This window comes from Tursiops truncatus, chromosome 3 (genome assembly GCF_011762595.2).
Source record: "Tursiops truncatus isolate mTurTru1 chromosome 3, mTurTru1.mat.Y, whole genome shotgun sequence".
In the NCBI taxonomy this organism is placed as follows: domain Eukaryota; kingdom Metazoa; phylum Chordata; class Mammalia; order Artiodactyla; family Delphinidae; genus Tursiops; species Tursiops truncatus.
The window spans coordinates 40,789,543-40,814,865 of NC_047036.1; the positions used below are offsets into that span (position 1 = coordinate 40,789,543).

At 37.7% G+C, this 25,323-nt stretch overlaps 1 protein-coding gene across 1 annotated transcript in view; it reads left to right on the plus strand.

Annotated features, from left to right (window-relative positions):
- The first annotated feature begins 12,139 nt into the window (after positions 1–12,139).
- Positions 12,140–25,323, plus strand: part of NDUFS4 (NADH:ubiquinone oxidoreductase subunit S4) — a 119,493-nt gene continuing 106,309 nt past the window's right edge. Inside the window, exon 1 of the mRNA XM_019930048.3 lies at positions 12,140–12,284. Coding sequence (XP_019785607.1) covers positions 12,187–12,284 — 98 coding nt within the window. The 5' untranslated portion in view covers positions 12,140–12,186. The remainder of the gene's footprint in view (positions 12,285–25,323) is intronic.

Below are 25,323 nucleotides of genomic sequence, written 5' to 3' on the forward strand. Positions count from 1 at the left end.
TAGCCATGTTGATATGTAGCGGTGCGGGGGGAGTGAATTCCAGGCAGAAGGAACAATCAACGCAAAGGTCCTATGGTGAGAAAATGCCTGGTATGTTGAAGAAAAGAGCAGAGTGAAAGAGAGAATACTAGTAGGTGAGGTAGGAGAGGTAATGGAGCCCGAGCATCTCTGATGGAGGGTTTCGATCAAGGGCGTATCATGAATTGCCTGATATTTTAAAAGGACCATTGTGGCAACTGTGTTGAGAATATACTATAGGGGACAGAGACAAAAGGAAGTCATGCTCAAAGACTCTAGCAGCATTCTAGGCAAGAGATGATGGTAGCTTGGACCTGTGAGCTAGCAATAGAGGTAGTGAGAAGTGATTATATTATAGTTATACTTTGAAGGCAGAGCCAAAGGAATTTATTAGGATGAGAGAGAAAGAGAGGAGTGAAGAAGGACTGTAATGATGTTGCAATGTCTAGCTAGTGATATACAAAGCGACCAGAAGTCTTCTGGCATGGCAGTGAGAAGTTATCTGCCTGTGTTTCTCTAATAGCTACACAAATTTATTTTCCTTAGGTTCTTCTGGACCTCTTCCAATGTCAATGGACATTGAACAGTTGTTCAGCTGTTGTTGAATCTCATGTAGAGGGACTTTGTGGCCACTCTGTAGTATGGAATCATCTTTCAGAAAGATTCCAAGATGTTTCAGAACTAGTGTTCCAAAGAGAGAGAAGGGAGTTAAGGATAACTCCATAGTTTTTAGCTTGAACAACTAAAAGGATAAGGTTGCCATTAGTTAGGATGGGGAAGGCTATCAGATTTGGGGGGGAGATCAAGAATTCAGTTTTGGACATTTTTAGCTGGTGATATCTATTAAACACCTAAGTGAGAAAATCAAGTAAGTAAGTGGAAATACAAATCTTTAATTCATGATAAAAGACTAAGCTGGAGATAAAGGTTTGGGAGCTATTGGTAAATAGATGACATTTAAAAGCTATGGGACTGAATGAGGTTGTCAAGGGAGAAGAAGAGAAGACCGAGGATTGAGTCCTAGAACACCCCAAACATTAACAAGTTTGGGAGAGAAGGAGGAATCAGGAACTGGAGTCTGAGAAAGAGCATATAAATGAAGTGGAAGGAAAACCAGGACAGTGTGGTGTCCTGGAAAGCAAGTGAAGCAAGTGTATTGAGAAATGAGAAATCAATTGTGTCAAATGACATGAAGTCTGAGAATTGATAATTGGCCTTAGCAACATGGAGGATATTGGTGATTTTGAAAGAACAGTTTTAGTGGAATCAAAGCATTGGGAGAATAGGAGAATTGCAGACAGTGTGTAGAGACAACTATTTAGAAAATTGTTTCAGAGATGTGGCAATAGTTGGTGGGATAAATTGAGTCAAGATAAGTGTTGTTTTTGAAAATGGGAGAAATAACAACATGCTTGTGAACTGAGAAGGATGTTCTAGGATATAGTGAAATATTTATGGTGTAGAAGAGAAGAGACAGAATTACTGGGGCAATGTCCTCAGGTAGATGATTCAGGATGGATCTAGTGCACAAGTCAAGGATCAACTTTAGATAGGGGCAGGGATAGTTCATCTATGATAACCAAGGGAAGGCAGAGTATGTAGGTGCAGCTGCTGATAAGTGATATGTTGATGGATATCTGGAGAATGGCTCTTCTGATTAATGAAATTTCTCAGTGAAGCAGGAAAGTCACCAGCAAGAAGTGAGGATAGGAGAAGAGTTAACAGAGGTTTGAGGAGAAAGAATAAGGTGTAAAAGAGTAAATGGGTTAAGAATACATGAATATAGAACATAGGAAAGTTTAATATGATTGGCAAGTAACATTAAGAGCCAACTTGAGGTTTGTGATAAAGTGAGACAAATCAGTATAGGTTGGTGCTTTTCCCCAGTTGTGTTCAGTTGTGTGCAGGGGCAGGATAGAAAGGCAGGTGAATTTAACTTAGGTGGCAGTTTTGCTGAGTATAAGAAATAGAGAGGGGCAAGGCAGTTGTGAGTGTAAGCAAGAAAACGGTCATAATAATTGGCCGTGGAACTTAATCTGGATAAGGGGGGAGAGCCAGGATCAAGGGAGTGGTGATAGGATCAATGGATCGGCAGTTCTTATGGAATCAAAGGATGGTTGGAGTATCCAGGCTCCTTCCACCTCATTATTTGCTCACCACAGGGCTCTTGTTTTCATGGTCTGAGTCTTCACATTTGCATCTACATAGCAGGATGATAGAAGAAATAAAGAAAAAGGGGGAGGGCGGGGCAAAGAGGTGCAACTACTATCTATGTTTAAAGGAGGTTTCCCAGAAATTGTCACATGATACCTTTTTCTTACGTTTCTTTGGTCAGAACTTGTTACATGGTCATTCCTAGCAATAAAATAAAATCTTTATTCCAGAGACCAATAAATAATGGCTTCTATTACTAATGAAAAGGAGGAGGAAATAGGTTAGGCAATTACTATATTTCTTTGCTTCTAAAATTTGCATTTCCCCACATTTTACCTCTCTGACATCAGGATATATAATATAGTTGGTATTGTGTCATGGTTTAATTGTTGCATTTTTTTGTACTTAATAGTACAGAAAATAACGATACATTTTACAGTTGATGACATCCTATATTGGAGGAAAGATAGGAGTATTTTGCCAAGACAGAGAATACTGGATGGGGCAGACAGATTTGCTCTAGGTGAAAGAAAGGGAAGAAATATAATTTGTTTGGTTTTCTTCATGTTAAGTTTGAGAATGACCCATAAACAGTTGAAAATTTAGGATTAGAACTCCAGATTGTGAAGAGACATGTGATCAAATTTATGTGGGAAAAGTCCTCCAGTTTTTTTGAATTTTGATTGTTTGTACCCTTTGATTTCCAAAAATAATTTCAAGTGGTATTTCTTCACTATAGGTAGAAATGATTTCATTTGGTGCCAAAGCCTCAGCAACCCTGCCAGATGTCATAATAATTTTATAAGATGATAAGGTATTAATTCAAGATTTTCAATTAAATTAGCAGTGAGAAATAAAATGTGATTTAAAATATTAGTTTCTAGCCAATAAATGATGGTGGAATTTTTTCATGTCTATAGTGATTGCATGTGAAACTTCTGATAGAAATGTCTGGTTTTAATTTAGTTTCTTCTGGATGCTTTATTGAAGACCCATGTGTAAAGGGAAAAAATTAAAACCAGACAACTTCAGATCCACTGTAAATTTCACATGGCCTCAGAAAGACTAAACTAAATGTTTCTTTTGGCCACCATGCTTGAAATGCAAGCAAAAAGTAAAATCAATTCATATTTTAATACTCCTATTTGAAGTAATAAAACAGTATTTGGACCTAGATATTTATTAAGCCTAGTGGTAGAACCTATGGTTTGGGTGAAATTGTTAAAAAAATAAATGCACACAGCAAATTATTTGTGTTCCAAGCTCAGACCTATATCCGTATTTGAAATGTGAGAAATAAGGAAATGAAAGGGGTTATTAAAATTCTTTTTTTAAATGCAAGCCTAATAAATGGTAGATTTATGGTTTCAGGTCTTTTGCCAGCAACACTGGGCCCCGACCCCTAACATCCCACGAAGGTCTTCAGGAAATGGCACTTGATCAAAGGTGAAATATTAGAAACCAATAAGATCTGTAGACCTGAGTGAAAAATCCCTTAAAAGCAATTTGTATAAGCTTTTTATGAACAAAAATAGCAAAAAGAAAAGGCTCTCTCCCTTGATTTTTGATATATATATTTTTTCTTTTTTTGATATATATTTTTAAAATTTATTATTTATTTATTAGATTTTTGATATTTTTAAAGTTCCAATTATTTTCATTCATTCATTCACTCATTCACTCATGTATTCTATGCTTTCTTTGGGTCCTACTGTGTGTCAGGAACTAGGCTAGGTACGGGCAAAATGATTAGCAGAAACAGATATGACCCTTGTCCTCAGAGAACTTACTTTACATTCTAGAGAAAGAGATGATTACATTGCATTAAAATCACAGCATGCAATCCAACCCACAAATGGGCAGAAGACCTGAACAGACATTTCTCCAAAGAAGATATACAGATTGCCAACAAACACATGAAAGGATGCTCAACATCACTAACCATTAGAGAAATGCAAATCAAAACTACAATGAGGTATCACTTCACACCAGTCAGAATGGCCATCATCAAAAAGTCTACAAACAATAAATGTTGGAGTGGGTGTGGAGAAAAGGGAACCCTCTTGCACTGTTGGTGGGAATGTAAATTGATACAACCACTATGGAGAACAGTATGGAAGTTCCTTAAAAATCTAAAAATAGAACTACCATATGACACAGCAATCCCACTACTGGGCATATACCCTGAGAAAACCACAATTCAATAAGAGTCATGTACCACAATGTTCATTGCAGGTCTATTTACAATAGCCAGGACATGGAAGCAACCTAAGTGTCCATTGACAGATGAATGGATAAAGAAGATGTGGCACATATATACAATGGAATATTAGTCAGCCATAAAAAGGAACGAAATTGAGTTATTTGTAGTGAGGTGGATGGACATAGAGACTGTCATACAGAATGAAGTAAGTCAGAAAGAGAAAAACAAATACTGTATGCTAACACAGATATACGGAAAAAAAGAAAAGGTTCTGAAGAACCTAGCGACAGGACAGGAATAAAGACGCAGATGTAGAGAATGGACTTGAGGACACAGGGAGGGGGAAAGGTAAGCTGGGACAAAGTGAGAGAGTGGCATGGACATATATACACTACCAAATGTAAAATAGATAGCTAGTGGGAAGCAGCCACATAGCACAGGGAGATCAGCTCAGTGCTTTGTGTCCACCTAGAGGGGTGGGATAGGGAGAGTGGGAGGGAGACACAAGAGGGAGGAGAAATGGGGATATATGTATATGTATAGCTGATTCACTTTGTTATACAGCAGAAACTAACACACCATTGTAAAGCAATTATATTCCAGTAAAGATGTTTTAAAAATGCATCAGATAGAAAAGCATGGGAGGTGCTCTGAAGGAGAAAGATATGGTGCTAGGTGGGTCTATAAAAAGAGGAATTGACATGGTGACGGAAGTCAGAGAAGTAATTCTTGTGTAAGGGCATCAGTAACAATATTTTTGGTTGTAGGATATCTAACAGATGTAGGCTTAAACAATTAAGCCACTTTATTTCATATAACAAGAAGACTGGAGGTGTTTTGATCAGTGTTGATTCAGAAGCTCAACAATGCCATTAAAGCCCTAGGCTTGTTCCCTTTCTCTGTTCTTCCATCCTTTCTTGTTGACTAGGCTTTTATCTGTCTCCTTTTGCTGAGATTCCACAGCTCTAGGCATTATGTCCTCATTCAACTGCATCCAAATGCAGGATAAGAGACCTTTTCCATTGTGTGTCTCTTTTTTTCAGAAGCCTTTTTTTCCCAGAAGGAATTTCAGATCCCTTGGCCTTGGACATGTCCATGTGCTAGCTTCAAGTTGATGGGAAAGCAAGTATACAACATTTTTTAGTCTCTATAGTAGGAATCAGGCTCTATCATCAAGGAAGGGGGAGGTGGGAAACGCTTATAAGATACCTACATTTTCTACCGCAGGGAGTGACTCTTAGGCTGTGATCTGAAGGGCAAGGAGGATGACTAGAGAAGAAGCAAGGAAGAGAACATTTGTGAAAGGCTCTGGGACATTACAGAAAGCCAGCCAGTGGGCTAGAGAGGAAGGAAGGTGGGAGACAGACCATGTGGAGCCTGTCAGATCAGGTGAAGGGATTTTGTCTTTATCCTGAGGACAATGGTAAGCCACTGGATTTATACAGGTGACATGACATGTGTTCACTTCCAGAGTGGATATAAATTGGAGGCCAGAATGAATGTGGTAACCCAGTAGGGGCCATTGCAGATCTCCAGGTGCAAGGGAGAGTAAAATTATATAGTTCACTAATTATTGTAAGCTAAGTAAAAATATCTTCATTTGATTAATTGCAGAAATAGAATAATTGTTCCCAGAAACAGTACTGTGAAGGTAAGAAAAAGTTTGTGACCATAAGTGGAAGGAGATTGACTTTATTTACTGGAGGATTTTCTCCCATATTTTATAATTCATATTTATTATAAGAAGTTCATAAAGTGCTGAAACTTACAAAAATGCTAAGGAGGAAAAATAAAGTGGGGAAGACATATAGAAAGCGTTGGGGTGGGGTGAAAAGTTTAGACAGGGTGCTCAGGAAGGCTCTCACTGAGAAGGTGACATGTGAGCAAAAACGTGAAGAAGGGGAGAGAGAGTGATAGAAAGAGAGAGATAAGATTATTCCAGATACAGGGAACAGCATTCTAGCCACAGAGAACAGCAAGCACAAAGGCCTTGAGATAGAAGTGGGCCTGGTGTATTCTGAGAATATCAAGGAGACCAATGGGTCTAGAATGCAGTGAGTGAAGGGACAGCAGTAAGAAGTGAGGTCAGAGAGACTTCAGGGTTCCTAGTATACAGGGCTTTCTCTGTTATAATAAGGCCTTGGCTTTTACTCTAATTGAGATAAGAAGTCCCTGAAGGGTTCTGAACAGAAGAATGGCATGATCTGACTTTTGTTTCAATAGCTTTGATTGCTATGTGGAAGCAATTAGAAGCCTTGTGCAAGAATCCATGAAAGAGGTGATGGTGGCTTGGATCAGAGTATTAATAGTAGAGGAAGGAAAAATAGTCCAATTCTGGATACATTTTAAAGATTGAGAGACTTCCCTGGTGGCACAGTGGTTAAGAATCTGCCTGCCAATATAGGGGACACGGGTTCGAGCCCTTAGTTGCCACGAAGCAGCTAAGCCCATGCACAACAAGTACTGAGCCTGCACGCCCTAGAGCCCGTACTCTGCAGCAAGAGAAGCCACTGCGATGAGAAGCCTGTGCTCCACAACAAGAGTAGCCCCCGCTCGCCGCAACTAGAGAAAGCCCAGGTGCAGCAGCGAAGACCCAATGCAGCCAAAAATAAATAAATAAATAAATTAATTAATTAATTAATTAATTAAAAAAGATTGAGCTGAAAGGTAAAAGAAAGAGAGGAATTAAGAATGCCTCCAATGTTACCACGTGATCCAGCAATTCCACTTCTGGGCTATATCTGAAGCAAATGAAATCACTATATTGGAGAGATATCTGCACCCTCATATCTATTGCAGAATTATTTATAATAGCCATGACATGGAAGCAACCTAAGTGTTCACCAATGAATGAAAGGATAAAGAAAATGTGATACACACACACACACATACACAATGGAATATTATTCAGCCATAAAAAGATAGAAAATTTTAAATTTATTGCCATTTGTGACAACATGGATGAAACTTGAGGGCATTATGCTATGTGAAATAAGTCAGACGGAGTAAGATAAATACTGTATGAAATCACTTATATGTGAAAGCTAAAAAAAACAAGGGACTTCCCTGATGGTTCAGTGGTTAAGACTCCACGTTCCCAACGCAGGGGGCAGGGGGCAGATCCCTGGTCAGGAACTAAGATCCCACACAGCGCAGGAAAAAAAAAAAAAAAAAAAAAAGATAAAAATAATAAAAAAAACAAAACAAAAAAACCGAACTCAGAAACAGAGTAGATAGGTGGTTTCCAGGGGCAAGGTGGGGCTGGTGAGAATGGGGGTGAGGGTGGGAATGGATGAAGGTATTCAAAGGGTACAAAGTAAACTTCCAGTTATAAAATGATTAAGTTCTGGGGATGTAATGTACAGCCTTGTGACCATAATGAATGATATTGTATTATATATTTGAAAGTTGCTAAGAGAGACGATCTTAAAAGTTCTCAGCACACACACATACACAAAGGTAACCGTGTGAAGTGATACACGTATTCACTATTGTGGTAACTATTTTGCAATATATGTGTATATCGAATCGTCACAACGTATACCTTGAACTTATACAATGTTGTACGCCAGTCATGTCTCAATAAAGCCGGAGGATAAAAGTGACTCCAAAGATATTATGAATATCCAAGTCTGGAATATTAATAGCATGGGATCAATTTTTAGAAGCATCTGTTAAAGTCTTCCACAATTAGTATTCTCCTCAGAATATCATTTGGTAAATGAAGTAAAAGACATTGAGTTAAAAGCTATACCAAACTATTGAGGAGTCAGATAAGGTAAGATAGTGAGTACTCGCTGGTAGTAAAACAAGTGTTTTAGGTTGCTATTTTGTTTAGCAATGATGAGCAGCTCAGGAGAATTTTGGTCACCATGCATGAGATGCCAGCAAAAGTTACCATCAATTCATATTTTAATACTCCTATTGCAATAATAAGATGGCATTTGGACCTAGACATTCTATTAAGCTTAGTGGTAGTCTATAGTTTAGGTGAAATTGTTTTAAAGAAATGCACACAGCCAGTTATTTCTGTTCCATTCTCAGACTTGTATCCCGTATGTGAGGTCAGAAAGAACTCATGTATGGGTGGATGAGGGAATCCAGCAGCAGGTCAGTAAAACCACAGATTCTATAGGAGTGTATTATCGGCAATGCTGGTTTTGGATCATGGGCTGAGTAAAAAGGCAAAAAACGCAGACAGTGGGGTTTTGCTGAGGACTGCAAGCTCATAGAAGGAAAGGACTGGAGTAGGTGGTAGGTGGAGAGGTTGGCTTTCTATCAATAGGACTAGAAGCAGGACTATAGTAAGTTGTCCTTATGAACATTCGGACGGATCGTAAGTTTCTCCTTAAAAAAGAAAACATATTTATAAAAATTTAATCTAAAATCAAAGCCACCTTGGCCATAAAATCCCCCCAAATAGAGAACACAGAAATAGCCACACATAAGCTTGGCCAACTGATTTTTTGACAAAGGTACAAAAGCAATTCGATGAGAGAAGAACAGTCTTTTCAACATATATTGCTGAAACAATTCGATATCCACAGGTAAAAAACTGAACTTTGACCTACAATTCACACCTTATTAACTAAAAACTTAACTCAAAAACGAACTCAGAGAGGATCATAGACTTAAATGTGAAAGGTGAAGCTAAAAAACCTTTAGAAGAAAACATAGGAGAAAATCTTCAGGACCTAGGGTTGGTGAACAGTACCTAGACAAGACACCAAAAGCACAACCCATACAAAAGAACAAGAAACAATGTGTTGGCATGGGTACGAAGAAAAGGGAATCTTTGTGCACTGCTGGTGGGAGTGTAAATTAGAAAGCCACGGAAAACGGCATGGAGGTTCCTCAAGAAACTAAAAATAGAACTACCATATGATCCAGCAATTCAACTTCTGGGTATTTATCCAAAGAAAATGCTAATTTGAAAAGATACATGCACCCCATGTTCACTGCAGCAAGATTTACAATAAGCAAGACATGAAAGCAACCTATGTGGCCATCCATAGATGAATGGATAAAGAAGATGTGGTCTATATATACACAGTGGAATATTACTCAGCCATAAACAATAATGAAATCTTGCCATTTGCAATAACATGGATGGACCTGGAGGGTATTATGCTAAGTGAAATAAGTCAGACAGAGAAAAACAAATACTATGTGATTTCACTTACATGTGTAATCTAAAATACAAGACAAATGCACAAATAAAACAAAACAAAAACAGACTCATAGATACAGAGAACAAACTGGTGCTTGCCAAAAGGGAGTGGGGAGGGGGAACAGACAAAATAGGTGAAGGGGATTAAGAGGTACGAACTTCCAGCTATAAAATAACTAAGTCAGGATATAATGTACACATAGGGAATTTGGTCAATAATATTCTAACAACTTTGTACAGTGACAGATGTTAAGAGGTCTTCTTGCTATAATCATTTCATAATGTACAAAAGTATCGAATTACTGTTACACACTTGAAACTAACATAATATTATATGTTAATTATAATGCAACAAAAATAAGTAAAACATGGAAGCAAAAGAAAGCATAATCCGTAAGTTTAAAAATGACTAAACTGGACTTCATCAACATTAAAAACATTTACTTAGCAACACACCCTGTAAAGAGGATGAAAAGACAAGCTACAGATAGGAGAAAATCCTTGTGGACCACATATCTGATGAAAGACTCATATCTGGAATATATAAAGACAAAATGTAACAGTAAAAAACAAATAATGCAACTAGAAAATGGGCAAAATGAGATATTTAACTGAATAGAATATTCATAAAGGCAAATAAGCACATGAAAAGATATTCAACATCATTAGCCATTAGAGGAATACAAATTAAGACCATGATGACATATCACTACACACCTATTATTTATGTTAGGTGAACTGAAATTAAAAATAGTGACAATACCAAATGCCGGCAGGGATACGGAGAAACTGGATCTCATACATTGCTGGTGGGGATGAAAACTGGTATAGCTTTTCTGGAAAATAGTTTGTAACAGTTTTCTTAAAAAACTAAATATACATTGCACTTTTGAGCATTTATTCCAGAGAAATGAAAATTTATGTCCACACAAAAACCTGTACATGATTGCTCATAGCAGTTTTATTTGTAATAGCCCCAAATGGGAAACAACCAAAATATTCTGCAACAGGTGGATGGTTAAACAAATTGTGGTAGTCCAGATATACATACTATTAGTTTTGTTGTTTGGCAGCATCTGGACTAATACACCATGGAACACTACTCAGCAATAAAAAGGGATGAACTATTGTTAAATGCAATAACTTGGATGGATCTCAATGGCATTATGCTGAGTGAAAGAAGCCAATTTCAAAAAGTCATATACTGCAAGATTCCATTATATAACATTCTTGAAATACAAAATTATAAAAATGGAAACAGTAGTGGTGGCCAGGGATTGGGAGGTAGGTACTACTGTGAAAGAGTAGCACCAGGGAAAATTTTTGTGGTGATGGAATAGGTCTGTATCTCGATTGTGTTCGTGGTTTCACGAATTGACACATGTGATAGAATGACATAGGACCATATAAACACTTTATATATCAGTGTCGGTTTCCTAGCTTAGATACTGTACAGCAATTATATAAGATGTAATCAATGGGGGAAACTGGGTGAAAGGTACACAAGATCTCTCTGTACTGTTTTTGCAACTTCCTGTGAAATCTATTTCAAAATTAAAAGTTTAAAAGAAAATTCCCTCTGAGACATCTCTTCTTTCATCTTTCTGTGCATTTCCTCTTTTCCTGGACATGGCTTTCTCTCTCTTTGGTGCTAGGTGCTATGGTGCTCAATCTCTTTCTTTTCCCCTTTTCCCTATGTATTGAGTTTTCTTTTAATTGGCCTTAATGCAAAACCAAGGCATTCCCCATCCTCCTGTTAATCCTATTCTTTTAATAAAGGTTATGTTTTAACTTGCTTAATTTTAAAAGCAGCAACGTTCTAACTCTTAAAAAAAGAAATCTTTTAAATAACAAACCCCACAAAGTAGTCTGCTTTTCATTTTATAATCCACAGTTAATCATTGTTCTTAAGGTCAGTAGCCCACAATACAAACATGTTTCCAACAATCGCCTCAGAAGATAATTTTTGTTTTATATGTCTGGTATCTATGGATTATGATCACACATTCAGGATTTACTGGGAAAAGGGCGATATAAAATATTATGTTCCGTTAGTTTGTCATATAAATACACACGTCAAAAAATAATCCTTTGCCAGGCCATGTGTCTAGATTTTTCATTTGGAAAATATGATCATTATAACTATCAACTACAGAACACCAAACTGAATACAGTCCTTTCCTGAGGTCTTGCAAACTTAATCTGGCAACACTTTGGAAAAGTACTACTTAAGGTTCTCAAGAACCCAACGAGCCCTCTGGCTCTTCCAGTGGGCTCAGCCCTAAATATTGAGTCCTTTGAAAAAATTATGAGTTGCAGGTGTTTAAACTTTCAAGTGTTTTCTTTTGGTCTCTTCATTAACTGCTAAGTAACCAGTCCTTAACAACAAAAAAGGATTTTACTCTATGAGGACGATCTTTACACTTAATGCACTTCTGCATTTTTCTTCCGTCCACTTTCCTTCTTATCTCTTTCAACCAAACGTTTCACCTCTTTTCTAAACTCCATTATTTAACAAAACACCAAACAAGAATAAAATTAACCCAAAACACCCACTCCGTTGCATTGCGGTTCCGTTGGCTTGAAAACGAAGGAAGTTTGTCCCTTGCGGTGATCCGTCCTAGTGTTTGCCTACAGCAAGATGGCGGCGGTCTCAATGTCAGTGGCGCTGAGGCAAGCGTTGCGGGGGAGAAGGGCAGCGGCTGTAGCTGCCGTTTCCGTTTCCAAGGTTCCTACCAGGTAACAGCATTGTGAGCCTTCTTCAAGCTTCTCGGGTCTCTCCACTTTTGCGGAGGTCTCTGCTGCTGGGTCCCGGAGAAGGCCTCGGGAAAACGTCCTCTGCTGACCCTTTGCACGGGAGAGGGCGGGCGGATTTGGGACTAGCTGCGACCTGGGGAAGCTTGGCTAGGCCAGCGGGGGCGTGAATGCGGGGAGGGGGGAGGAGTACCTCTGGTTTCTTGGAACTTGGACTGCTGCTGTGAGGGGTCTGCGGAGTGGGGCTGTCTCCGGAGCTAAGAGCCGAACCCCCAGAGAGAGAGAGGGGGCGGAGTCTCACTCATTTTTCTCCCCACTTTCCGCACCCCTCCATTTTTTTACCTGTTTGCCCATCACTCCAGTCTTTACTGGAGGGTTAAATCACTCCCTCCCCTTCCACGGCTTTAGGTGATATTGATTGGGTTTCTGCACTGAAAGATTGTTTTATTTATCAGGCTGCTTGGGAGGAAAACTCGGTTGGAATTCAACGTTAGTAAAAATATCACTGCTAGTAGTACTGGAAAGTAATTTTTAAAGGACTGGTGGTAATGCCGGGAGTTTTCCCATCCAGAATTTTATTAAAGCCTCACAGTGATACAGTAATTCAGAGATTGTTGTCGTTCATTGTTTTGCCTTGAAGCATTTTTGTGATGGTGATTTCTTTTTCGACTTCGTTACTTAACCCTCCATTTCCCTATTTTTCTGAATTTTCCTGACTTTGTTGTAGTACTAACACAACAGCATGCGCGCGCCCGCGCGCGCACACACACATTCTAGCATTTTTGTCTGCGAAGAGTTATTTTGTTTCATTGCTATTTTCACAGCTTGTTAGTATAAATACTAACCAGGGCTTATGTTCAGTATCTTCTACATGAGTGCTTAGAACAGCGATGGAAAGACTGGATGGACAGATATGAAGGGGTGGGAGGAATGGGAGTGGTTAAAAATTGAAAAGAGGGTCTAGTGAAACGCTAATTAGTTTAGTGTTATATTAAACATAAAGGGAATACAGAGAGTTAGAACTAGAGTTAATTAGAAAGGATTTCTGGAGGTAAGTTTTATTAAGGTTTTAAATAGTGGATGATGGATGGGAAAGATGATGTCAGTGGCTTATGAAAAGTCTTGAAGGCAATAATAGAGCGATGTATACATAATATAGTGTCATTGAAAAATAAGAATTGTAAGATTGGGGAAAGGTAAGTTTGTACAACAGTTAACTGTTCTACACATGAGTATTTCTCTAAGGTAAGATGCTCCACTGGTTGACTTACGTCTAGAATAGAGGTGACCAAGGTTAGTTCTTATTCTTCTAGATATTATGGGCATTAATTTTGCATTCCCTAGAAGTTCATGGTATTCCTAGAACTGAGAACAAATTTGAAGGGTCCCTGGCTAATCAAAACATGGATGTATGTCTAAGTCACAGCCATTTTGTTAGCAATTTATAGTTGTCGAAGTTAAGATACTAGATTTTGGAAACTTTGCTAATTAGTACTACTTATCCACATTTAAAGAGTTTCTGCTTGCAAATGTGTTAAAAGAGATTTGAAAATAAAATTTTAAATCATGTAAGATGACCTTTGTTTCAGACTTTAAAAAACTTAAAAGCCAAGGAAAACAAATTTTAAGCTCAAGTGAAATGATACATTTATTTGCTTTCTTTACCACCTTTTTTACCCGAGGAGCTTATGTTGTTCACTTCACCTTGAAAGAAATTTATGGCACTTCTCTCTTAGATATTATTTGCTTTTCGGCCTTAAGCACTCTCTTCACATTATGTTTTGAGAGGAATGAGGATCTGAAAAGGTAGAGCGTGGAAAGAGAACCAATTATTGGGGACATCTGCATCTAAAATTCATTTTATTGCTTAGAAAATATTTGCAAATGATGTGACATTTCAGATCACTTCAGTGAAATGAGGGGGGATAGAATCAGTAAGGCCCTCGATAAAGAAGGGAGTAGTGAACAAATATAAATACTGAAGAAAAGGAACTATCAGCAGAAGGAAAGAAGCAGTTAACTGCTACATTAACTTTTATGAATTTAACTTTAGTATATCTGTAAAAACCCAAAGAGCAAACCAGAAAAACCCAACAATGTGTACACATAAGAAAGAGGAAAAATTGTTTAAACAGTGTAGTTGATTCAGGTGATCTAGTTGCTGAGATCCTGCTTTAGAGTGAGTCTGTTTCCACATGCTTCTTACTTGCCTGGGCTGAAGAGAGGGGGGACAACCCCGGATATATGGCCTACATTTATTCTTACTTTCCCTGACTTTCCTAAGGGATTGTCCAGGGTAAGTTTAACTATTTAGGATATTAATCTAAAATCAGATAAAATGGCACTCTATTTCAAAATAGCAATACTTGGGACTCAGGACATTTGATACAGTGTTTTTGTTTTTGTTTTCTTTAACCTATTCATGCATACTTATCTCACCTAGCCCTGTTCTATCACTTCTCAATTGGACTGAGTCTTGTGTTTACCTCAAATATAGCTCCTTAGGGTCTTCAGAGGGTGTTAATTAATACTGGTGGGGACTGAGTGTTTGGGACCTTTTTGTGAGGCCTATTTTGTGCTCCAGTCTCTGGCTGTATTTTGTTGCTATGTTTCCTTTTTCAGCGTTAGATAAGCCAGTATGAATATGAGTCTGTAGGAACCTTCAATGAGTAAGAGGCACTAAGTTTGATAAGAGTTCTGTGTGTATTACACCTTGCTAAGAAACTGTCTCAGCCCTAATTTGAAAAACATTTAGGACATTTAAAATCAGTAGGTTAGCTTCTGCTTCAGATAAGCTGGATAAACAAATTCCTCTGAAGGGCAGCTACTTTTTGCTGTCTGGAACATATCAAAGCCAAGTTTTGTGAGCTTTCAATGTTTCTAATGTGTTTTCTAATAGGTTTCATTGTTTTGTTTATTTTCCTCATTAAAAAATACCCATAATTAGTTGGTCTGTTTTCATCAGTAGCAGACATCTTTGTTTATTTAAATATTTTAACACTAGTAAATATTAGAATAATGTCTTGGCACATAGTAAACCATACCTAAATAAATGCTGATTTTATTATTGGTTTGAATAGCCTGAATATTTTTCTTTTCTTTAGTCTCGATGGTGGATATCGTGGTAGATGGTATTATTATTTATAATATTAATTTCCATTCCCTGTGACAGGATTATACATCACCACTCCATTGGCCAAGTGACTTGTTTTGACCAATGAATTTTTTTTTTTCAAGGGGACCATCTCCTCTACCCGCCATATTTTTTTTTTTTTAATATTTATTTATTTATGGCTGCATCGGGTCTTAGTTGTGGCACGGGGGATCTTTCATTGCGGCGCGTGGGCTCGCTCCTCTCTAGTTGTGGTGCATGGGCTTCTCTCTAGTTGTGGTGCATGGGCTTCTCTCTGGTTGTGATGCACAGGCTCCAGAGGGCATGGGCTCTGTAGTTGTAGCGCATGGGCTCTCTAGTTGTGGCACACGGGCTCAGTAGTTGCTGCACGTGGGATTAGTTGCCCCGTGGCATGTGGGATCTTAGTTCCGGACCAGGGATCGAACCCGTGTAATCTGCATTGGAAGGCAGATTCTTAACCATTGGATCACCAGGAAAGTCCCTTGACCAATGAAATGTTAACCAAGAATGTTATACCATGTCAAGCAGAAGCTCCAAGAGCTGTCCCATGTTTTGCCATGTCATTTTTTCCTCTGCTTCCCTGGTGGGGTCTTTTTTTTCAGCCTAGATCCTGGAATAAAGATAACATGGAGGAAAGCAGAAGCTGATTCTTATAGGTTATATAAAATGTAAAGTGACAGAAACAAACTTTGTTATAAGCCACAAAGTTGTTTGGATTGTTGGCTGCCTCAGCATAACAACCTATACTGACTCTTCTACACACAAGTGAGCGTGCACACACACACTTGAAAATGAGCAGGTTATTTTTTTCTTTAATAAATTTATTTATTTATTTATTTTTGGCTGTGTTGAGTTTTCGTTGCTGCGTGCGGGCTTTTCTCTGGTTGTGGTGAGTGGAGGCTACTCTTCGTTGTGGTGCACGAGCTTCTCATTGTGGTGCCTTCTCTTGTTGTGGAGCACAGGCTCTAGGTGCACAGGCTTCAGTAGTTGTGGCATGTGGGCTCAGTAGTTGTGGCTCATGGGCTCTAGAGCTCAGGTTCAGTAGTTGTGACGCACGGGCTTAGTTGCTCTGCGGCATGTGGGATCTTCCTGGACCAGGGGTTGAACCTGTGTCCCCTGCATTGGCAGGTGGATTCTTAACCACTGTGCCACCAGGGAAGTCCCTAAATAGATTTTTTTTGTACTCAAGCACTTCTTTGACAAGTGTCCTGATTCCTCTTTTGTTTTCAAATTTAAAACAGAGGTGGAAATGAACTTAATTTGAGAAAGGGTACTCACAGAGCATGACAGCTCTTTAGGAATAATAGTAACTAAATGTGATTATTAGACTTGCTGTGTGCAAGCTACTTTACATGAAGTTTTTAAAAGCTGATAATACATGGGACTTAATGAAGAAAGATGGGGCAAATTGATTCCTGTATAATACATTTTAGAGAGGTCTCTGGGTATGGGGTGAATGCAGAATAAGACCATTTCAAATGGAAAAGCTTCTAAAATATACCCTTTGGTGAACATTGAGAATCATTTTTATGATGTTTATTCTGAGTACAAATTAATAATGGCAGCTAACATTTATTTCTCACTGTGTATTAGCCACTGTGCCAAGGACGTTACCTTTGTTATCCCATTTCTTACAGTAATCCTACAACTCACATGTTTTTATTCTCATTTTTCAGACAAAGAAACAGATTTTAAGTTTACATTACTAGGAAATGGTCTGACTTAGCAATTTAAAGGAATATGTTGACTTTTGCAGAGAGAAATATTATGTCTGGTAATAGTAAATTAAAATCTCAGTGTCTTCTCTGTTTTCTTTTTAGCAAGGTATATATATATATTTTTTTTTTATTTTGTGTTGGAGTATAGTTGTTTAACAATGTTCTATTAGTTTCAGGTGTATAGCAAAGTGATTCAGTTATACATATACATATATCTATTCTTTTTCAAATTCTTTTCCCATTTAGGTTATTAGAGAATATTGGGCAGAGTTCCCTGTGCTATACAGTAGGTCCTTGTTGGTTGTCTATTTAAATATAGCAGTGTGTACATGTCAGTCCCAAAATCCCAGTCTGTCCCTCCCCTCAAGGTGTATCCTGTATTTAAAAGACTATCTGATGCTCTTTACTTTCATTCCATTGTTCCTTTTATACAGCTAGAGTCTCCAATTGAGGAATTAGGGGATTTTGTGGTTATTTTTGTGGTAAGGATTTTTTCCCCTAAATTTTGTAATTATTTTTGATGAGAGACTTTGTATAGGTAACTTGATTATTATACTTTCTTACACTCTTAAACAAAATACATGTAAGGTATGAATTAAACAAGGTATACTGAACATATTTTTCTTTTTCTTCACTCTAGTGATCATTAGGAAATAGAGTTACCGTATTCTGCTGCCTTTAAAAACTATCAAGTGTCTGCTGTGCTTTCTGAGTTCTTGTGTCTACTTTTTTTTTTTTTTTTTTTTGGCGGTATGCGGGCCTCTCACTGCCGTGGCCCCTCCCGCTGCGGAGCGCAGGCTCCAGACGCGCAGGCCCAGCGGCCACGGCCCACGGGCCCAGCCCAGCCGATCCGCGGCACGCGGAATCCTCCCGGACCGGGGCACGAACCCGCGCCCCCACATCGGCAGGCGGACTCCCAACCACTGCGCCACCAGGGAGTCCCATGTCTACTTTTTAATAGTGTTTTTGTATCCTTCCTTGACTGGTCTGCTCCCCTTTAGCAGTTCCACTGCCACTTTTCGTTTATCATGGATTTGAATACCAAGCAAGTAAAACCTGGTAGAATTTTGTGTAAAATGAAGTAGGCTTAATAAAGCTTTGATAATGGCTGAAATTTACTTTGTTGTGATTAAAGCCTTGAACTTTTTTTTTTTTTTTTCCTGTACACGGGCCTCTCACTGTTGTGGCCTGTCCCGCTGCGGAGCACAGGCTCCGGACGTGCAGGCTCAGCGGCCATGGCTCACGGGCCCAGCCGCTCCGCGGCATGTGGGATCCTCCCGGACCAGGGCACGAACCCGTGTCCCCTGCATCAGCAGGTGGAGTCTCAACCACTGCGCCACCAGGGAAGCCCAAAGCCTTGAACTTTTTAAAGGTTGACAGATAATACATATAATACATGAGCTCTTATTATAACTTTTCTTTTTTTCAGTTTGCAGTATCCAGAGACCCTGATGGAACCTTTGCAGTGATCAGATTCTTCATAACAACTTTCATCTAAATATTTGGATATTTTAGCAAACTATTCTAAGACTTTTGTCCTTTAAGTAATGGCATGAGAACAATTCAGAATTTCTGTTTCAAATTTTCTTTCTGTTTGTTACTGAGTATTTTAGTAGGTGTATACAACCTTAGGTTCTTTAGAACTAGTTAGTTGCTCAAATGTGACCTTTCCTCCTTGTCTTTACTCACTAGACTTTAATTTTTCCTCTATGGGATCATGCTCCAGTTCAGTTGTTTTTAAAACCTTGCTGTGCATCAAAATCACTTGCTGTGTGCATAAATAATTCAGATGCCTTGGTCCCAGTATATATTGGTTCAGTAAATTTATGTTGAGATCTAGCTCTGTAGTGATTCTGAAGGGAAGCTAGGGCTGAAAACTACTGTTTTTGGTTTTTTTTGTTTAATAGTTTCCATGCTTGGTCTTGAAGGACTTCAAAATGCATTTTGCCTTAGGCGGAGGAGATTTCCAGAAACAAATGCTTCTATTTTTGCATGTTTTCCTAATCTAAGTTTTGTTTTTCACCCATGTATTGTATAGAGGCTTTTTCTTGGAGAAACTTTCCTTTGAGGCAAAGCAGGCATTTTGATAATTTTGGAGAAAGCAGGCCATGTTACTCGCTCTCCAGAGACTCTTGTTCTTCCTTTTGGAAGGGCTCAGGTTTAATATAGCGCAGCTGTTGAACTCTGCCCTTCAGAGTTTTAAGAAGAAAGTGTTTTATCCTTTAAAATGGAAATGCCTTTTTTAGGGAGGTGGTCTTTGGCTGGATATAGTTCTCTAAGAAAGCTTTTCTAGAGTTCTTTTGTTTCAGTGATTTCTTAGAATTGTTTCAGATGTTGAGAGCACTGTCTCTGAGAGTAAAGATCTGGCTGCTTTTCTAATGTGTTTTGCTGTATCCTTAACAAAGCTAGATGAAGAGTTTATTTCTTTGTGTTTTCTAGGACTTAAAAATATGTTCTTTTCTTTATTCAGCCACTCCATACATAAGTAAATGGTCCTTGAATAGGGTTTACTAGACGAAAGATCCTGTTCTAGATGACTGTTCAGCAAGCCATATGCTTCTCCTAAAAATGTCAGTCTGTCTTGATGAGCTTTAAAGTGAATACAGATGTTTTGGCTCTTTTGAGGACTACCACCCTTTGTGTGGAAAGAGTACTTATTTTTCAAGAAATTTCTTCAATATACTTATAGAAGTTTGCATGAAATTTATAACTTTTGTCTTTTAAGTCTAATGAAATTAGATTTAATTAGACATTAGTAATTTGAATTTAATTGTAATATCCTTAGTACAAATGAGATTTGGAGAAATAAACTGGGTCTTAACAAGGCTTTTGTTAAGATTTTGAATTTATTTGGTCTTTTTAAAAATTTGGAACTTAGAGTGCTATTTAATATTTTTATGCAATGAAAGGTGATATTTTGGCAGGAAGGGATACCTTTTTAGATGTTTGGTGTCTTCTACTTTGGTAGGTTAACTGTAGAAGTTATAGTTCATATAATGTTTGAGGTGGAAGAAAACTCTTGGATCATCCTGTCTGACCCTTTGTTTAATGCAAGAATCTTCAGAACGTCCTGCTTCTTGATCATCTAGCAGTTGAGGAATATATGGTGAATTACTGGTGGCCCTAGAAAACCCTCTATATTTTTAGGCTCACTGGTAAATGAAGTTTCTCTTTAATATTATATGGAAAAATTCTAACTCTCGTGCACATGTCAGCTCTTCAGATAATTGAAGACATTTGTCATCGGTCATTCTCCTTCTGAGTCTGTGCTCCAGGCTTAGCATGTCTAGTTTATTTACCCCTAATTAATGACCAGATTTATTACCTCTTGGTACTCCTTAGGATGAATTTCATTTTTTTAGTATCTTTCTTTGAACTATATACTGTATTTTAAACTAAATGAGATGATCAGAAGTGGTAGTCTAGTGAATTTAAACCAAATTAAAGAAAAGCTATTGACTCTCAATATTGACTGTTGACTCTCAATATTGACTATTGACTCTCAATTGGATTTAACATTTTTTAATTTTTAAAATTATAAAGAAAAATCCACTATTTTCCTTTTGGTGAACAGTTTTTAGAATTTTAACAAACATATGGATTTGTGTAACCATCTCAATAATCAGTGTACAGAATACCAAAGGACTTCACCCCAAAGAGTCCCTCCTTACCCCTGTAATCTCTGGCAACAAATAATCTTTTCTTCATCTCCATAGTTTTGTAATTTTGAGACTGTAATATAAATGGAGCCATATGGTATACAACCTTGTGAAGATTGGTTTCTTTCACTTAGCATAATGCCTTTGAGATTCTTCTAAGTTGTGTGTATCAGTAGTTCATTCTCTTTATTGCTAAATCATATTCCATTGTTTGGATATACCACAGTTTATTTATCCGTTTACCCCTTGAAGAACATTTCAATTTTTTCCAGTTTTTTTTTTTAAATTAATTAATTATTTTTGGTTGCGTTGGGTCGGTTGCTATGTGTGGGCTTTCTCTAGTTGCGGTGAGCAGGGGCTACTCTTCTTTGCGGTACATGGGCCCCTCATTGTGGTGGCTTCTCCCGTTTTGGAGCACGGGCTCTAGGTGCGCGGGCTCTAGAGTGCATACTCAGTAGTTGTGGCTCATGGGCTTAGTTGCTCTGTGGCATGTGGGATCTTCCTGGACCAGGGCTCGAACTTGTGTCCCCTGCATTGGCAGGGGTTCTTAACCACTGTGCCACCAGGGAAGCCCTTTGTCCAGTTTTTGACCGTGGTAAATAGAGCCACTTTAAACATCTGTGTACAGGATTTTATGTAAACATGATTTCATTTCTCTAGAGTAGATACCCAGGAGGAAGATTTCTGGGCCGTAGGTAATATACTTCAACTTTATAAGGTACTGCAAAACTATTTTTCAGAGTAGTCATACCGTTTTGCTTTTCCAGCAGCAATGTTTGGAAATTTAGTTGCTCTGCATCCTTATTAACATTGGTATTGTCAGTATTTTTAAATTTAGCCATTTTAATTGGTGTCTAATAATAATTCATTGTGTTTTTTATAACAACTTTATTGAGATATAATTACCATATAATTCATTCATATAAAATATATGATTTGATGGTTTTTAGTATATTCACAGAGTTGTGCAACCATTCAAAATCAATTTTAGAACATTTCCATCACTCCAAGAAAAAATCCTGTGCTCATTAGCTGTCACTCCCTGTTTCTCCCTTCCCCTAGCCCTAGGCAACCACCAATCTGCTTTCTGTCTTTTAGGTTTGCCTACTCTGGACATTTCATACAAAGAGAATCATATGTGATCTTTTGTGACTGGCTTCTCTTAATGTTTTCAAGGTTTAACCAAGTTGTAGCATGTATCAATACTTGATTCCTTTTTATTGATGAATAATGTTCTGTTGAATGGACATATCACACTTTATCCACAAGTTGATGGACAGTGGGTGTGTTTTCACCTTTTGGCTAGTATGAATAACATTCTGTGAACATTTGTGTACAAGTTTTTGTGTGACACAGGTTTTCACTCTTTTGGGTATATACGGAGGAGTTGAATTGCTGGACAATATGATAACTCTGTGTTTAGCCCTCTGAGTAACTGCCAGACTCTTTTCAAAGTGTCTGCACCACTTTACATTCCCACCAGCAGTGAATGAGGGTTCCATTGGCTTCACAATCTTGCCAACACTCGTTATTACCATCTTTATTATAACCATCCTAGTGAGTATGAAGTGGTATCTGGTGGTTTTGATTTGCATTTCCATCATGGATAACTCATGTGGTTTTAATATGTATTTCTCTAATGGCTAATAATATTGAGGTGAAGTGTTTGTTATGTCTTTTGCCAGTTTTTAAGTTGGGTTGTTTATTTTCTTATTGTTGAGCTTTGAGAGTTCTTAAAATATTCTGGATATAAGACCTTTGTTAGATATGTAGTTTGCAAATATTTTCTCCCCATCTGTAGCTTTTCTTTTCATTCTTTTAACAGTATCTTTCAGAGAGTAAAAGTTTTTAATATTGATAAAGTTCATCAGTTTTTTTCTCTTATGGATTGTACTTTTGTTGTCATATCAGAGAACTCTTTGCCTAACCCCAGGATATGAAGATTTTTTTCCTCTATTTTCTTCTTGAAGTTTTGAAATCTTTTTATTCAGATCTGTGATCCATATTGAGTGAATTTTTATATAAAGTGTGAGATTTAAGTTGAGCTTAATTTTTTTTTGCAAATGGACATATATTTGTTCCAACCCCATTTATTGTAAAGACTATTCTTTTACCACTGAATTGCTTTTGGACCTTTGTCAGTAATCAGTTGACTATATATATATATATATTTTTTTTTTTTTTTTCCCTTTTGCGGTACGTGGGCCTCTCACTGTTGTGGCCTCTCCCGTTGCGGAGCACAGGCTCCGGATGCACAGGCTCAGCGGCCATGGCTCACGGGCCCAGCCACTTCGCGGCATGTGGGATCTTCCCGGACCGGGGCACGAACCCGTGTCCCCTGCATCGGCAGGCAGACTCCCAACCACTGCGCCACCAGGGAAGCCCAATCAGTTGATTGTATTTGTCTGGGTCTGTTCCATTTATCTAAATCCATTTGCCAATACCACATAGCCTTGATTACTATAGCTTTATAGTTAATGTAATTGAGGAGTTGTGATTTTTCCAATTTCATACTGTTTTTCAAAATTTTTTTAGCTATTCTAGTTCCTTTGCCTTTTTGTCTAAATTTTAGAATTATTTTTATCCATATCTTTGAAAAATCCACCTGAGGTTTTGATTGGTGTTGTTTTAGATCTATAGATTAATTTGAGGAGAGTTGTCATTTTTACTATGCTGAACCTTCCAGTCTATATATATGGACGTCTCTTCATTTATTTATTGATTTCTTTCATCAGTGTTTTGTAGTTTTGAATCTGCAGATCCTGTATGTTCTGTTAGATTTATGCCTACGTATCTCAATTTGGGGGAGCTGTGGTAAATAGCCTTGTTTTTAAAATTTCAGTTTGTAATTGTACATTGCCATATATAGAAATAGGACTGATTTTTGTGTGTTTGACTTTGTAGGCAACCTTGCTATATTCATTTGTTAGTTCTTTATGTATTTTGTAGATTCTTGGGGATTTTTTAAGTAGGTAATCATGTAGTATGTGAATAGGGACAGTTTATTTATTCTGTCCAATCTCTATACCTTTGTTTCTTTTTGGTTTCCAGAAGTGTTAAACAAGGGTGGTGACAGTAGACATTCTTGCCATTTACTGATCTTAAGGGAAAGCTTTCAGTTTTTCACCGTTAAATATAATGTTAGCTAAAGATTTTTTTGGTAGAAATGCCTTTTATCAGATTGAGGAAGTTTCTACTCCTAGATTGCTAATAGGTTTTAATCATGAATGGATGTTATATTTTATCTAATGCCTTTCTGTATCAGTTGATATATTATTATGGTTTTTCTTTTTTAGCCTGTCAGTATGTTGAATTATGTTGATTTTTCAAATAACTGAAGCAGCCTTGCATTCTCAGGATAAATCCCACTTGGTTGTGTTATTTAATTCTTTTTGTATACTTCTGTGTCTGATTTGCTAATACTTTGTTGAGGATTTTTACATCTATATTTATGAAGGATATTGGTTGTAGTTTTCTTTTTTTGTTGTATTTTTGTTTTGATATCGGTATAATACTGGACTCAAAATGAGCTAGGAAGGACTTCTTCATCTTCTGTTTTTTTTTGAATTGCTTTAGTTCCATCCCACAAATTTTGATATGTTGTATTTTATTATCTTTGGGTTCAAAATATCTTATTTCCCTCCAGACTTCCTTTTTGATACATGGATTATTTAGAAGTGTTTTAATTTCCAAGAATTTGGAGATTTTTCCTCTCATCTTTCTGTTTCTGATTTCTAGTTTAATTCCATTATGTTCTGAAGACCCGATTCCATGGGGTTTCCCTTTTTAGTTTCCGTCTAGGAACTTGTGGCTCTTGCTACCTTGTTTTGTAGTGCAGTCCTACAGTTACGTTTGCATCAGGGGCTAAGGGATGGGAGGACAGAGAGAGAAAAAAACCAAAAAAGCAGTAGGTGTTGGTCCTACCTTCTTAAAATCACAACTTCAATGAATGGAGAAGAAGGTTTCCTTCCCTCTAGTTTTTGGCTCTTGCAGGTTTCCATGTATGGAAGCCATAGGATTGCCTACCATTTGGTGCACGAGAAAACAAAGAAAAGAGAAAAAAATGGGTGATTTCCCACTCAGACATTTCTGTTAGTTCCCCTTCTAGCTTCTTGGGACAGAATGCTTCTCCTTCAGAAGTGCTCATTTCTAGGTTTCCAGTTGTATTAAGTTCAGGCAAGGGCTACTGGAGGGAAAAAATATGGTAAACTCGTCTCTGGTTGACTGATACTTTGAATTCTGGTAATCTTCCCTGATCTGCTTGCTATTTACTTTTCAGTGTTCAAATAGCTTTTCCAAGCATCGTGTCCAGAATTTATGGTTGTATTCAGTGGGAGAGACAGGATAGAGTGTGCTTACTACATCTTACCAGGGCCAGCCAGCCTAGGATGAATTATTTAAAAGCTAAATTCTAATATTTCTTGCATTTTAGTACATCTGAATAGGTTTAAAAAATCTGAAAGGTGACCCCCCAAAAAGTTCTTCATAGAATCAGATTCTAAACCATTGATTCT